The sequence below is a fragment of the Salmo salar genome, unplaced genomic scaffold (genome assembly GCF_905237065.1).
Source record: "Salmo salar unplaced genomic scaffold, Ssal_v3.1, whole genome shotgun sequence".
Classification (NCBI taxonomy): Eukaryota; Metazoa; Chordata; class Actinopteri; order Salmoniformes; family Salmonidae; genus Salmo; species Salmo salar.
This window is the reverse complement of record NW_025548462.1, coordinates 2,874-17,225: the sequence shown is the minus strand read 5'-3', so window position 1 is coordinate 17,225 and position 14,352 is coordinate 2,874. Positions and strand designations below refer to the sequence as shown.

Sequence of the window (14,352 nt, the reverse complement as noted above, 5' to 3'; positions counted from 1 at the left end):
CACTAAAACTGAAACAAAATAATATAAAAATGAAATATGTATATTTTCATACAACTTAAACTAAATAGAAACTAGTACTAATGTAAAAACGAACAGAAATAAAAACAAATATAAAAACACATAACCTTGCTGTGCTTTCTCCATACTGATATGTCATTATGCTACCAACATGACGTCATCATGATAGCACTGGCCATAAAAGTTTAAAACTAGTTAAAAACTTATTTTTTCCTTTTTTTGTTACCTTTCAAAATTCTAATATTTGGTAACACTACACGAAGGTACTATTTTAAGTGTGTTTTAAGTACAGGTATTTGCCAATATAAAGGAAACACTTGAGTAAAGGAGGGATACAAAGTATTTTGAAAGCAGGTGCTGCCACACAGGTGGGGTTCCTGAGTTAATTAAGCAATTAACGTCCCATCATGCTTAGGGTCATGAATAAAAATGCTGGGCAGGCCATTACTTTGGCTATCATGGCTATGCCCTGTAGGATGACAATGCCCCCGTCCACAGGGAAGGAGTGGTCACTGATCTGGTTGGCTGAATATGAAAATTATGTAAACCATATGCCATGGCTATTTCAGTGACCAGATCTCAACCCAATTGAACACCTATGGGAGATTCTGAAGCAGTCCCTGAGACAGTGTTTTACACCAAAATACAATGATTTGCAATTGAGGACTAAAAGCTAACTAGGTTTTCTAATGCCTTCTTTGTGAGGCATTGGAAAACCTCCATGGTCTTTGTTATTGAATCTTTGTTTGAAATTCACTGCTTGACTAAGAGACCTTACAGATAATTGTATGTGTATGGTACAGAGATTAAGTAGTCAAAAAATCATGTTAAACACTACTATTGCACACATAGTGAGTCCATGGAACTTATGTGACTTGTTAAGCACATTTTTACTCCTGAACACATGTAGGCTTGCCATAACAAAGGGATTGAATACTTATTGACTCAAGACATTTCTGATTTTCATTTTTATTAATTTGTAAAAGTTTCTAAAACCAAAATTCCACTTTGACATTATGGGGTAATGTATCTAGGCCAGTGACATAACATCTCAATTAAAACATTTTAATTTCAGGCTGTAACACAACAAAATGTGGAAAAATCAATGGATGTGAATACTTTCTGAAGGTACTGTACATGTCGATAGCAGAGGGAGCACGCCCTAATCCACATTGACGGTGGTGCAGTGGAGAAGGTGAAAAGCTTCAAGTTCCCCGGCTTGGCCCCTAAGACCCACACAAACTTTTACAGATGCACCATTGAGAGCATCCTGTCGGGATGTATCACTGCCTGGTACGGCAACTGCACCACCCGCAACCGCAGGGGGCTCTCCAGAGGGTGCTGCGGTCTGCCCAATGCATCACCGGGGCACAATGCCTGCCCTCTAGAGCACCCGATGTCAAAAGAAGACCAAAAAGATAATCAAGGACATCAACCACCCAAGCCTCAGCCTGTTCACCTTGCTATCATCCAGAAGGCAAGGTCAGTACAGGTGCATCAAAGCTGGGACCGAGAGACTGAAAAACAGCTTCTATCTCAAGACCATCAGACTTAAATAGCCATCACTTGCCGGCCTCCACGCAGTACCCTTCCCTGAACTTAGTCATTGTCACTTGCCGGCTACCACTTTCGGTTACTCAACCCTACACCTTAGAGGCTGCTAACCAATGCACATAGACATGGAATCACTGATTACTTTAATAATGGAACACTGGTTACTTTAGTAATGTTAACATACTGTTTTACTAATTTCATATGTACAGTATATACTGCATTCTATTTAAGGCCATCTCATTCTACTATTGCTGTATATATACCATTCTATCCTACGTATTCTACAGATATACTAAATATTCTATCCACATACCGTCCATAATGTCTGTCTATGCATCCCATCACACACATATATAATATATAATAATTACAACAAGCAATGTCGGAGACTGAAGTGTATATATATATATATATATATATATATATATATATATATATATATATATATTCCACATTGCTTGTTGTAATTATTATAGATTTCTTAATTCCATTCTTTTACTTTTAGATCTGTGTGTATTGTTGTAAATTGTTAGATATTACTGCACTGCTGGAGCTAATAACACAAGCATTTCGCTACACCTGCAATAACATCTGCTAAATATGTGTATGCAACCAATACCTTTTTATTTGATTTGTAAACAAGAGTAATAGTGACCTGTAGTAGGATAAAAAGATAGATACTAATGGTAATGGCAATCAATAATCAATGAACAGCAGCATAGGTGTGAGGGGGAGCAGTAATTGTGTAACCCGTAAGATAAAGGTGCAATCTGTAAGATGTGGACATGCAAATTGCCTTTTATGTCTATGTCTATTAAATACCTGAATTCTACCCTACTATAGTAGTCGATAATGAATCATATCATAAGGAATCATTCTCTCATATTAGATGAGAGGCAAACTTTTGGAACCTCATCCATCATGACAATTACGACATTAAAAGCAGATAAACAAACTGCATTGCCCCCCATTAGTCTTATTAATGCAGACACATCACATTTGATGCCGTGATTTTTTAAGCAATAGGCCTAGTTACACAATTGAGGAGTATCCTCCCTTATTGCCAAAGGCTTCAGAGCAGGTCCTCTAATCTTATAATGACCTGGAAATTCTCCTCTATTGTGTACAGACAGACACTTCTGATCGTAATAGCTTGGGAGGACGAAGTTAGGGAATTCCAGCTTTTGGAAAACAGAACTCCTCCCTGGTCTGAGTGGAATATAAGGACAAGCTGCAGACCACAAACCAACACAAAACACAAGGGAGTTCAAACTGCCTGACTGACTAACTAACTAAGGAGCTGGAAGGTAAGAGATGAATCTGTTATATGAGGCAGTCACAGTTTAAGTTGAATACATTATCTGTAAATATGTCAGCAATTCATATAGTAGCCTATGCTCTCTCACCCTCATGTTTCCTTCAGTTTGTTGCATCTGCAAGTATGAAGCTGCTTCTAGCTGGACTTGTTCTGACCCTCGTTGTAGGAGCTCAAGCTCAGTGGTACCGCTTCCTGGTGAAGCTGCTCGAGGTCCGTTTATACACTTTAATCATTGTTTCTTTATTGTTGACAGAAATAGATACATAAACCAATAGCAACAAATCTATCAAGAGCGACAAATCATTCAAGAGCAACATGTACTGTATTTGAGGACTCCTTTAAAGTCATTGTTATTTCTTGAGGCTAGTGGTTTGAAAATGTGTAAAGTTCCTTGGAAGTGTCAAACTCAACATCTGTGTCCTCCTGACCCTGCAGGTGCTAAAGACATGTGGCGTGCATATGGCGACATGAAGGACGCCAACTGGAAAAACTCAGACAAGTACTTCCACGCTCCGGGGGCAACTATGATGCTGCCAGGAGAGGACCAGGGGGCAGGTGGGCAGCAGCAGTCATCAGGTGGGTGATTCTCAAATATCTGTGAGATGCTTATAATGTGGTTCAGTTGGTCATCAAATTATCTCATAAAAACTTTGTCCTTTCTCTAATTAGTTCTTTATGTCACTTTTTTGTAAAAAACAAATGTCTGGTCAGAAAGACAATTTTACCATTAATGGTTTACTGTGGTTGGCGAGTTACTTATGTAATATTTCTCCTCTCTCAGTAATGGCCGGGAGATGGTTCAGGGTTCCAGTGGTCGAGGACATGAGGACTCAGCAGCTGACCAGGAGGCTAACCGCTGGGGACGTAATGGGAGGGGACCCCAACCGCTACAGACCAAATGGACTCCCAAGGAACTACTGAACCTAAAAAGGAGGTTACTAGCCAAACTGAAGGACCACATTCCAAAACAAATATATTGCACTTAATTACTGCTTTTGATAAAATGTCATATTCTCAAAAATTATTTTGCCCAAATGCTCTGCTAATAGACAGGTACATGGTACTGAAACTTAGTATACAATGTATTTCAAAAGTGTTGCAAAAATAAAGTGATTACACAACCAGAGACCGAATGTCTTTCTGTATTCAGTATGATAACGACTGGGAAGGTTGGAAAGACATTTTGAAATCCTGAAATGTACACTCAAATGATCTGGTGTTGACATTTTCCCAGCTTTCAACTGGCAACCGGTCAGCCCTTTACAACTAGAAAGAGGGACTTTTGGACAGTGGGGTAGCTGTACATAGTACATGTTTTTCATAGGATAGACATAGAAGAAGCTGAGAAAACATAGGAGACAAGAGGCTAAGATTAATGCAGATGACGAGGTGATGTGAACTTTGAGAGTGCAACAACAATTCTTTTGCCTCTGCCCATCCCTAAGCTCCTCCCTCTCTCCAACACAACACACACCGTGTCCTCCCCTTCTCACTTAACAACCAGTAGATGCTGGTTTAATTGACCACTGATCCACCAGGTCAATTTGTTGAGTGTAACGATATAGCAGGGAATCCTGTTATTAGTGGTGCAGGGGAAGTAAGGAGGCCTGCAGGTACTATATAGGCTTGAACAGCTGGTCCAGGAGGATAAAAAGTGGTAGGTCAGTTCACGACAAATTACAATTATAATATTGGTATCTGCCACGTCCATTTCAGTATATTTGTTAATCATTGAGCGTCACTGATGAAATCGTTGTGAAAATAGAGACATGCTCTTGAACAAAAATGGTGCCAGGCTATCCTTGTTGTGACATCACAAGAGAAGCATGGGGAGAGAGAGCAAAGGGGAGAGAATGGATGCCCCTGCTGTTAATCAATGGAACATGACTGTTTGAATGAGGATTCAATTCAACATACTATGCAACTCTTTTGAGACCGGAGGTTAGATGAGCAGGTTATGTATAAGTTAACACAGATAGATAATATGCATAAAATTAGCAAACAGCTAGGCTTTTGAACATAACCTCTCATTATTACAGAATGCAGAATTACAGGCGTACTGTAAAATATGCACAGACATACAATGCTTTGATGAGCCTGACCACACCTCCACACAAGCAACCAATGAGAGTATGGTCCAAAGTACTGTACCACCATCTTTGGAACAGACTTTGAAACAGATAGAGAGAGAGAGAGAGACAGAGACAGAGACAGAGACAGAGACAGAGACAGAGACAGAGAGATGAGCTAAGAAATTGTAACACAGAGGAATTGTAACTCAGGTATATGGCTTTTTCCTAGATTTTCTCTTTTGTCACTCTTAATTAGAAAATATGAACTTTAGGGCTCAAAAGTGAGGTCAATAGCAATAGATTTTGCAGTATCAAATATCATAGATTTCGCTATATCATGATTAACTTCACCTGAGATGTGAAATGGGTAGCAACAGGGTTCAGCTTCACCAAGTGGAAATAAGTAGCCTCAGCAGTTGCACCACACGATGTGATGAGCCCTGAAATGCAGCAAGGAAAACATAAGCATAATGTACTGAATATCCGATCTGTGTATACATTTATGTGGAAGGTTCACCGGGTAAGCAATGATGTGTAGTTAACGAGGGTGAATTATGTTAAGTCAGGTTTACCCCTGACAATCATAACACTCAAATCTGAATGTGCAAGGCAGATAGGTGGTGGAATGGGTTTAGTGTTATGTAGAAGTATTTATTTATGATGTATTAACAAACTAGATGTGGTAAGTCTCTCCATTACCACATGTAATCCATTCCTGGCAATGAAAAATACATGAGCTCATACTGTATATATAAATGAAAAGCAGACATTGAATAGACAGACCCCCCTCCTGTGCCTTCTCTTAGGTACTATTCTATGATAGCCTCCCACCACACACACACACACACACACACTGAGATAGTACACAGCACAGCACAGTGGGTCCTTTTATAAAGACAACAAAGCAAAATATTTGGTCAAAGATATATTGTTACATGCCTGCAAAGAGAGAAGGAGTGCCGTGAGCTGACAGACTAGACCTCAAACAGATATACACCCATATTTCTAATCACAGTATTGGATATCCCATCTCCCTCTCTCTTTCTCTGCTTTCTTGCTCCATTCAAATACAATGCACACACACAAATCAGGAGAGATTTGGGAGGAGTAGGGAGCAGAGGAAATAGAAGAAAGTTGGGGTTAGAATTAGGGTGTAAAGGAGGTGGAGGGAATGATGTGATTGGTCCAGAAGGAGGGTGGCACAATACGATCATATTCTTCTGAAGGCAGGGCTCAATGAATGAACACTCTTCACTTTGCAGGTAACCAGCCAACACAACATTGAGGTAAATGCTACTAGCCCAGGGATAAGCCAAGTACTTTCCATGCACAGATGTTTCTCCAAGCTTTAACTGAGTGTCAGACTACTGTTCTGATATGGATTTGTACTCTGTTCTTTTTCCAGTTCTCCTCCACAGCTGGCCAATAAGACTGACTGACTAAAACTGATAGTTGAACCTTGGCTGGTTGTCCGAGGTATTCTCAATCTATCTTCCACTAATCCATTGTGGATTAGTGGAAGATAGATGGAAACAAGGATATTGATGGAAACAGAAGAATCTGAGAGGATTTTATCACATGTTTTAATTCGATGTTCCCTAGTTTGAGTCTTGAACTAATTTGAATCAAGAAACACCATTTTCCCGCTCTCATTCTTGTTTTTAACTTTTGTTATTGATTGGTCATTGTCACCTTTTGATCCCTTCTCACCCTTCTCTCTCTCCCTCTCAGTTTACCGCCAAATTGATCAATGGGGGAATTGCTGGACTGATAGGTGTGACATGTGTATTTCCTATTGACCTAGCCAAGACCCGTCTCCAGAACCAGCAAAATGGTTCCCGTCTCTACACCAGCATGTATGTACAATGCTGTTCAACACACCTTTTAACCAGTCTCATTTAGAAATTCTAAAACGTGCAGTTTGCTTGTAGTATCTGCATACCTCTGGTTGATTCTCTGAGGTCAATGCAAAGTAATCTGCGTTCACTACACAGGTCAGATTGCCTTATCAAGACCATCAAATCAGAGGGGTACTTTGGCATGTACAGAGGTAGGACAAAATTGTGTGTGTGTGTATGTGTGTATGAGTGTGTGCGTGTGTGTGCGTGTGTTCATGCGTGCGTGTGTGCACACAAGGTTTGAGCATGTTCTTTGTTTATGACTCTGTGTCTCTCTATTTCTTTGACCATTAGGTGCTGCTGTAAACCTGACTCTGGTCACTCCAGAGAAGGCCATCAAACTAGCTGCCAATGAATTCTTTAGACAGCACCTGTCCAAAGATGGGTGAGTAGTGCTCAGAGGCCTCTTTCAAATACCTGCCTGTCAAATACAATCATACACCAGTCGTAACTTGAATGATACACCAACCTCTTGCCCACTCTGATCTCTTTGAATAGATGTACTTGAAAGATGTAGTGTATACTTCTACATCAGCTTTAACAGACTTCTTGTTTGGATTTGATATACATATCACAAATAGGATTCTAATAATATCTTCACTATGTGCCGGGATCTAGTGGTAATACATTAGAGGTATAAATATTTTGTAAACATACAGCATGGATGATAGGAGCAATCCCATAAGCTCCTGCAGCATTATCCGCATGACATACCTGGGATATCTTTAGCGTCCCTCAACACTTCCATGGGGACCAACAACATGGCTGATAAATTATTGAGTGACCTGCGCTAGTGAACTGGTGAATTATTAACATGTTTCTAAGACTGTGTGAGTGCGTCAGTGTGTGCATGTATGTGTTTCTTTATGTGTATCACTAATGGTATGTTTATTGTTTTATGCATGTTTATTGTTATGTCCTATGTGTATAGAAACAGAGAGTTTTATGTTGCATGCATTTTGTTTAATGTATGGAAATCACTTGAGATAGCACCAGACCATCCAGAGAAATTAGCAAAGTCATTGAACCAAATAATGATGACATTTGTTCTCTCTCTCAGTCAGAAGCTCACCCTGCTGAGCGAGATGCTGGCAGGTTGTGGTGCTGGTACATGTCAGGTAAGATCAGTTGGGGTATCAGCCTCAGACAGCTTTCTACTACCATCTTGTGGCTCAACAGTAATTATGCACAATAGTTGTGTGTCTGCCTGGGTATTTGAACTCTTCTGAAACACAGTCACATTGTCTCTCCATCTCTCGTCTCTCCATCTCTGTCTCTCCATCTCTTTGTCTCTCCATCTCTTTGTTTCTCCATCTCTCCATCTCTTGGTGCAGGTCATCATCACCACTCCCATGGAGATGCTAAAGATCCAGTTACAGGATGCAGGGGCGGATAGGTGAGAAACTCTTGAACGTGCCGCCCTTGGCCAGCTCTCTTGCTATCTCTCTCAGAAGACCTTCTTGATCCTAATCAGTCAGGTTTCAAGACTGGGCATTCAACTGAGACTGCTCTTCTCTGTGTCACGGAGGCTCTCCGCACTGCTAAAGCTAACTCTCTCTCCTCTGCTCTCATCCTTCTAGACCTATCTGCTGCCTTTGATACCGTGAACCATCAGATCCTCCCTCTCCACCCTCTCCGAGCTGGGCATCTCCGGCGCCCGCCCACGCTTGGATTGCGTCCTACCTGACAGGTCGCTCCTACCAGGTGGCGTGGCGAGAATCTGTCTCCGCACCACGTGGTCTCACCACTGGTGTCCCCCAGGGCTCTGTTCTTGGCCCACCCCTATTCTCGGCTATACACCAAGTCACTTGGCTCTGTCATATCCTCACATGGTCTCTCCTTATCATTGCTATGCCGATGACACACAATTAATCTTCTCCCTTTCCCCTTCTGACAACCAGGTGGCTGAATCGCATCTCTGCATGTCTGGCAGACATATCAGTGTGGATGACGGATCACCACCTCAAGCTGAACTTCGGCAAGACGGAGCTGCTCTTCCTCCGGGGAAGGGACTGCCCGTTCCATGATCTCGCCATCACGGTTGACAACTCCCTTGTGTCCTCCTCCCAGAGTGCTAAGAGCCTTGGCGTGACCCTGGACAACACCCCTGTCATTCTCCACCAACATCAAGGTGGTGACCCGATCCTGTAGGTTCATGCTCTACAACATTCGCAGAGTATGACCCTGCCTCACACAGGAAGCGGCGCAGGTCATAATCCAGGCACTTGTCATCTCCCGTCTGGATTATTGCAACTCGCTGTTGGCTGGGCTCCCTGCCTGTGCCATTAAACCCCTACAACTCATCCAGAACGCCGCAGCCCGTGTGGTGTTCAACCTTCCCAAGTTCTCTCACGTCACCCCGCTCCTCCGCTCTCTCCACTGGCTTCCAGTCGAAGCTCGCATCCGCTACAAGACCATGGTGCTTGCCCCTACGGAGCTGTGAGGGAACGGCACCTCCGTACCTTCAGGCTCTGATCAGGCCCTACACCCAAACAATGTAAATGTTAAATGTAAATGGGTAGAAGAAGGAGAGAGGAGGATGTATGTTCCCCAGTCAATGTTTCATGACTAACCAATGTCTTGTCAGCCAAACAAACACAAACAGATCACAGAGATCTGATCAGTTAGAACCAGTAACAACAGCATTGTTATTGTGTACAATAGTTATTTTATTGCTTGACCACATTTGTGACTCTTCCTTGTGTTCCTGTGTCTCCCCACATTTAAATTTGTTTGTCAACTTCTCCTGAGGCATTCCTGCTTCTCTGTCCCTGGTTAATGATGTCACACTTATGATACTGATGATGTTGTGTGTGTTATGACACATGTAGAGGATCAGAGGAAGCTGATGTTCAAGGCTGCAGTTGGGGTCCCTGGGGGCCCAGTGGAGTTGAGGTCCCATACAGCAATGCACCTCACCCGGGAGACGGTAAGGACATCTCCGTACAGCAATGCAGCTTACCTGTGGATGGTAAGGACAGTTGTGTGTGTGTGTAGACATGTATGAGTGTATATACAGTTGTAAGGTTTTTCCATGCATCGGCAAGACAGAACAGCTGCCTCTGGTAAGACAAGGGGTGGAGGTCTGTGTCTATTTGTCAATAACAGCTGGTGCGCAAAAATCAAATATTAAGGAAGTCTCGAGGTTTTGCTTGCCTGAGGTAGAGGTATCTCATGATAAGCTGTACACTACACTAATTACCAAGAGTGTTCATCTATACTTTCGTAGCTGTCTATTTACCACCACAAACCGATGCTGGCACTAAGACCCGCACTCAACGAGCTCTATAAGGCCATAAGCAAACCACAAAATGCTCATCCAGAGGCGGTGCCCCCTAGTGGCCGAGGACTTTAATGCAGAAAAACTAAAATCTGTTTTACCTGTTACATGTGCAAGAAGAGGGGAAAGAAATTCTAGACTACCTTTACTCCAAACACAAAGATGCATACAAAGCTCTCCCTCGCCCTCCATTTGGCAAATCTGACCATAATTATATCCTCCTGATTCCTGCTTATAAACAAAAACTAAAGCATGAAGTACCAGTGACTCACTCAATATGGAGGTAGTCAGATGACACAGATGCTAAGCTACAGGACTATTTTGCTAGCAAAGACTAGAATATGTTCCGATTTCATTGAGGAGTATACCACATCAGTCACCTGCTTCAACAATAAGTGCATCAATGACGTTGTCCCACAGTGACTGTATGTACATACCCCAACCAGAAGCCATGGATTGCAGGCAACATCCGCACTGAGCTAAGCTGTTCCAGACGACTGTGTGATCACGCTCGCCTCAGTCGATGTGAGTAAGACCTTTAGAAAAAAATTTGAACAACCTTTTTCTCCCCAATTTTAATCTTGTCTCATCGCTGCAACTCCCCAACGGGATAGGAAGGCGAAGGTCGAGTCATGCATCCTCCGAAACATGACCCACCAAACCGTGCTTCTTAACACCCGCTCGCTTAACCCGGAAGTCATCCGCACCAATGTGTTGAAGGAAACAGCACCAATTGTGCGCCGCCCTATGGGACTCCTGATCACGGCCAGTTCTGATACAGCCCAGGATTGACAGCCTGTTCATTGACTACAGCTCAGTGTTCAAAGCCATAATGCCCTCAAAGCTCATCACTAAGCTAAGGACACTGGGACTAAACACCTCCCCCTCTGCAACTGGATCCTAGACTTCCTCACCAGCCGCCCCCAGGTGGTAAGGGTAGGCAACAACACATCTTCCATGTTGATCCTTAACACGGGGCCCCTCAGGGGGTGCGTGCTTAGTCCCCTCCTGTACTCCCTGCTCACCCATGACTGCGGGCCAAGCACGACTCCAACGCCATCATTAAGTTTGCAGACGGCACAGCGGTGGTAGGCCTGATCACCAACAACAATGAGACAGCCTATAGGAATGAGGTCAGAGACCTGGTAGTGTGGTGCCAGGACAACAACCTCTCCCTCAATGTGATCAAGACAAAGGAGATGATCGTGGACTACAGGAAAAGGAGGGCCCCATTACAGTACAGCCCCATTCTCATCAATGGGGCTGTACTGGAGCAGGTTGTGAACTTCAAGTTCCATGGTGTCCACATCACCAACACACTATCATGGTCCAAACACACCAGGACAGTCGTGAGGAGGGCAGGACAATGCCTATTCCCCCAAAGATTTGGCATGGGTCCTCAGATCCTCAAAAAATCTACAGCTGCACCATCGAGAGCATCCTGAATGGTTGCATCACCGCCTGGTATGGCAACTGCTCGGCCTCCGATCGCAAGGGGCTACAGAGGGTAGTATGTACGGCCCAGTACATCACTGGGGCCAAGCTTCCTGCCATCCAGGACCTATATACCAGTCAGTGGCATAGAAAGGCCCTTATTTTTCTTAAAACTACATTGTTGGTTAACCTCTATGGGCTAGGTGGGACGCTTGCGTCCCACCTACTCAACAGCCAGTGTAATCCCGTGGCGCGATATTCAAATACCTCAAAAAATGCAAAAACTTCAATTTTTCAAACATATGACTATTTTACACCATTTTAAAGACAAGACAATCGTTAATCTAACCACACTGTCCGATTTCAAAAAGGCTTTACAACGAAAGCAAAACATTACATTATGTCAGCAGAGTACCCAGCCAGAAATAATCAGACACCCATTTTTCAAGCTAGCATATAATGTCACATAAACCCAAACCACAGCTAAATGCAGCACTAACCTTTGATGATCTTCATCAGATGACAACCCTAGGACATTATGTTATACAATACATGCATGTTTTGTTCAATCAAGTTCATATTTATATCAAAAACCAGCTTTTACATTAGCATGTGACTAGCATGTGACTAGCATTCCCACCGAACACTGCCGGTGAATTTACTAAATTACTCACGATAAACGTTCACAAAAAACATAACAATTATTTTAAGAATTATAGATACAGAACTCCTCTATGCACTCGATATGTCCGATTTTAAAATAGCTTTTCGGTGAAAGCACATTTTGCAATATTCTCAGTAGATAGCCCGGCATCACAGGACTAGCTATTTAGACACCCAGCAAGTTTAGCACTCACCAAAGTCAGATTTACTATAAGAAAAATGTTATTACCTTTGGTGTTCTTCATCAGAATGCACTCCCAGGACTTCTACTTCAATAACAAATGTTGGTTTGGTCCCAAATAATCCATTGTTATATCAAAATAGCGCGTTTTGTTCGATGCGTTCAAGACACTATCCGAAAGGGTAAATAAGGGTGACGAGCATGGCGCATTTCGTGACAAAAAATTCTAAATATTCCATTACCGTACTTCGAAGCATGTCAACCGCTGTTTAAAATCAATTTTTATGCCATTTTCTCGTAAAAAGCGATAATATTCAGACCGGGAAAGCGTGTATACGTACAAAGAGAGAGAAAATAAAAACATCTTGTGCCTCGTGCACGAGCCTGAGTCTCAGAGTACTCTGACCAGCCACTATCCAAATGCGATAATGTGTTTCCAGCCTGGGGCTGCCTCGATATCATTCAGCTTTTCCCCGGGCTCTGAGAGCCTATGGGAGCCGTAGGAAGTGTCACGTTACAGCAAAGATCCTCAGTCTTCAATAAAAAGAGCCAAGATGAACAACAACTTGTCAGACAGGCCACTTCCTGTTCAGAATCTTCTCAGGTTTTTGCCTGCCATATGAGTTCTGTTATACTCACAGACACCATTCAAACAGTTTTAGAAACTTTAGGGTGTTTTCTATCCAAAGCCAATAATTATATGCATATTCTAGTTACTGGGCAGGAGTAGTAACCAGATTAAATCGGGTACGTTTTTTATCCGGCCGTGTCAATACTGCCCCCCTAGCTTGTAAGTAAGCATTTCACGGTAAGGTCTACCTGTTGTATTCGGCATGTGACAAATAAAATGTGATTTGATTATGCCTGCCGTAAGCCAATTGATACAGTATGTGTATTACAGTGATTAAGACCAGAATTCAGACCATGACACAGGGAAGTCAGGAGGACACCTACAGCGGAGTGACAGAATGCATCAGGTAACCTCTCCTTCTCACTCTAACTCTTCCCTCCTGGTTTTAACAGGCCCTTTCTGATCGATTATATCCATATTATCTGATGGTAGAACATTAAAACATCTACTGGTACTATGAAATAAACGGAGAAGGCATTTTAGACTAGAAAATTCAGTACATGTCGGATAAAAAATGTCACGACCGTCCTGATGGGAACACCAGATTTGTCGTAAACTTTCCAAATATTGAATGAACTAAATACATTTTTTACATTTACATTTTAGTCATTTAGCAGACGCTCTTATCCAGAGCAACTTACAGTAGTGAATGCATACATTTCATACATTTTTTTTCTTTTCGTACTGGACAAGGTGGGATCTTTTTGTCTGTAAAATGAATTATGTGAGAAATGGTGGCGGAAAGGCTTTTAATTGCAAATATTGATTTAATAAAGTAATCTTGCAGTCACAAGATGAAATGAGTGGTCGTCCCTCTCCGACTTTGGAAAGCATACAGTTTATTAGGCTACAGATGAAATAAACTATGATGAACTTCACAGCATGGTGAAATTGCAAAGTGATGAGCTTGATGCTCCTTTCCCAAAAATATTGAGGGTTTTATTCTAGTGACAAAATGAACAACCAGTGCTTGGCTGCCATTTCACAATTAAAAAATAATCTCGTGCTCATGTCCATAAACTCATTCTGATTTGTTGTGGCCCCCACAATCATTTAATAAGTTGCCCATCCCTGATGTAGGCTATACCCGCACTGTATCTACGAGCTGTTGGCTAGGAGTGCATGTGCCAATACCAGAGTGGGCACATTCGCTATATTAACTCAATATTTTTTGTAACAAAACCATCAGTTGAAAATGTAATGGAAACCAATGGCATTTAACCGAGAAAGTTTTTTTATGTGCACTACGTCATCATACACAGAATTTTATCTGCAAAAAGTTTATCTGATGGAAACACGTATC

The 14,352-nt window shown here is 42.2% G+C and overlaps 1 protein-coding gene and 1 pseudogene across 1 annotated transcript; both read left to right on the top strand.

The window, feature by feature from the left end:
* The first annotated feature begins 3,333 nt into the window (after window positions 1-3,333).
* Window positions 3,334-4,016, top strand: LOC123733077 (serum amyloid A-5 protein-like; annotated as a pseudogene).
* A 1,448-nt stretch (window positions 4,017-5,464) lies between these two features.
* LOC106587448 (mitochondrial glutamate carrier 2-like) lies at window positions 5,465-13,695 on the top strand. The gene is made up of 8 exons (XM_045712395.1): window positions 5,465-5,482; window positions 6,694-6,818; window positions 6,957-7,012; window positions 7,155-7,245; window positions 7,921-7,978; window positions 8,195-8,256; window positions 9,692-9,831; window positions 13,320-13,695. Exons 1-8 carry the CDS (start codon window positions 5,465-5,467, stop codon window positions 13,397-13,399), a joined length of 630 nt encoding a protein of 209 aa, XP_045568351.1. The 3' UTR covers window positions 13,400-13,695.
* The last annotated feature ends 657 nt before the right edge of the window (window positions 13,696-14,352 follow it).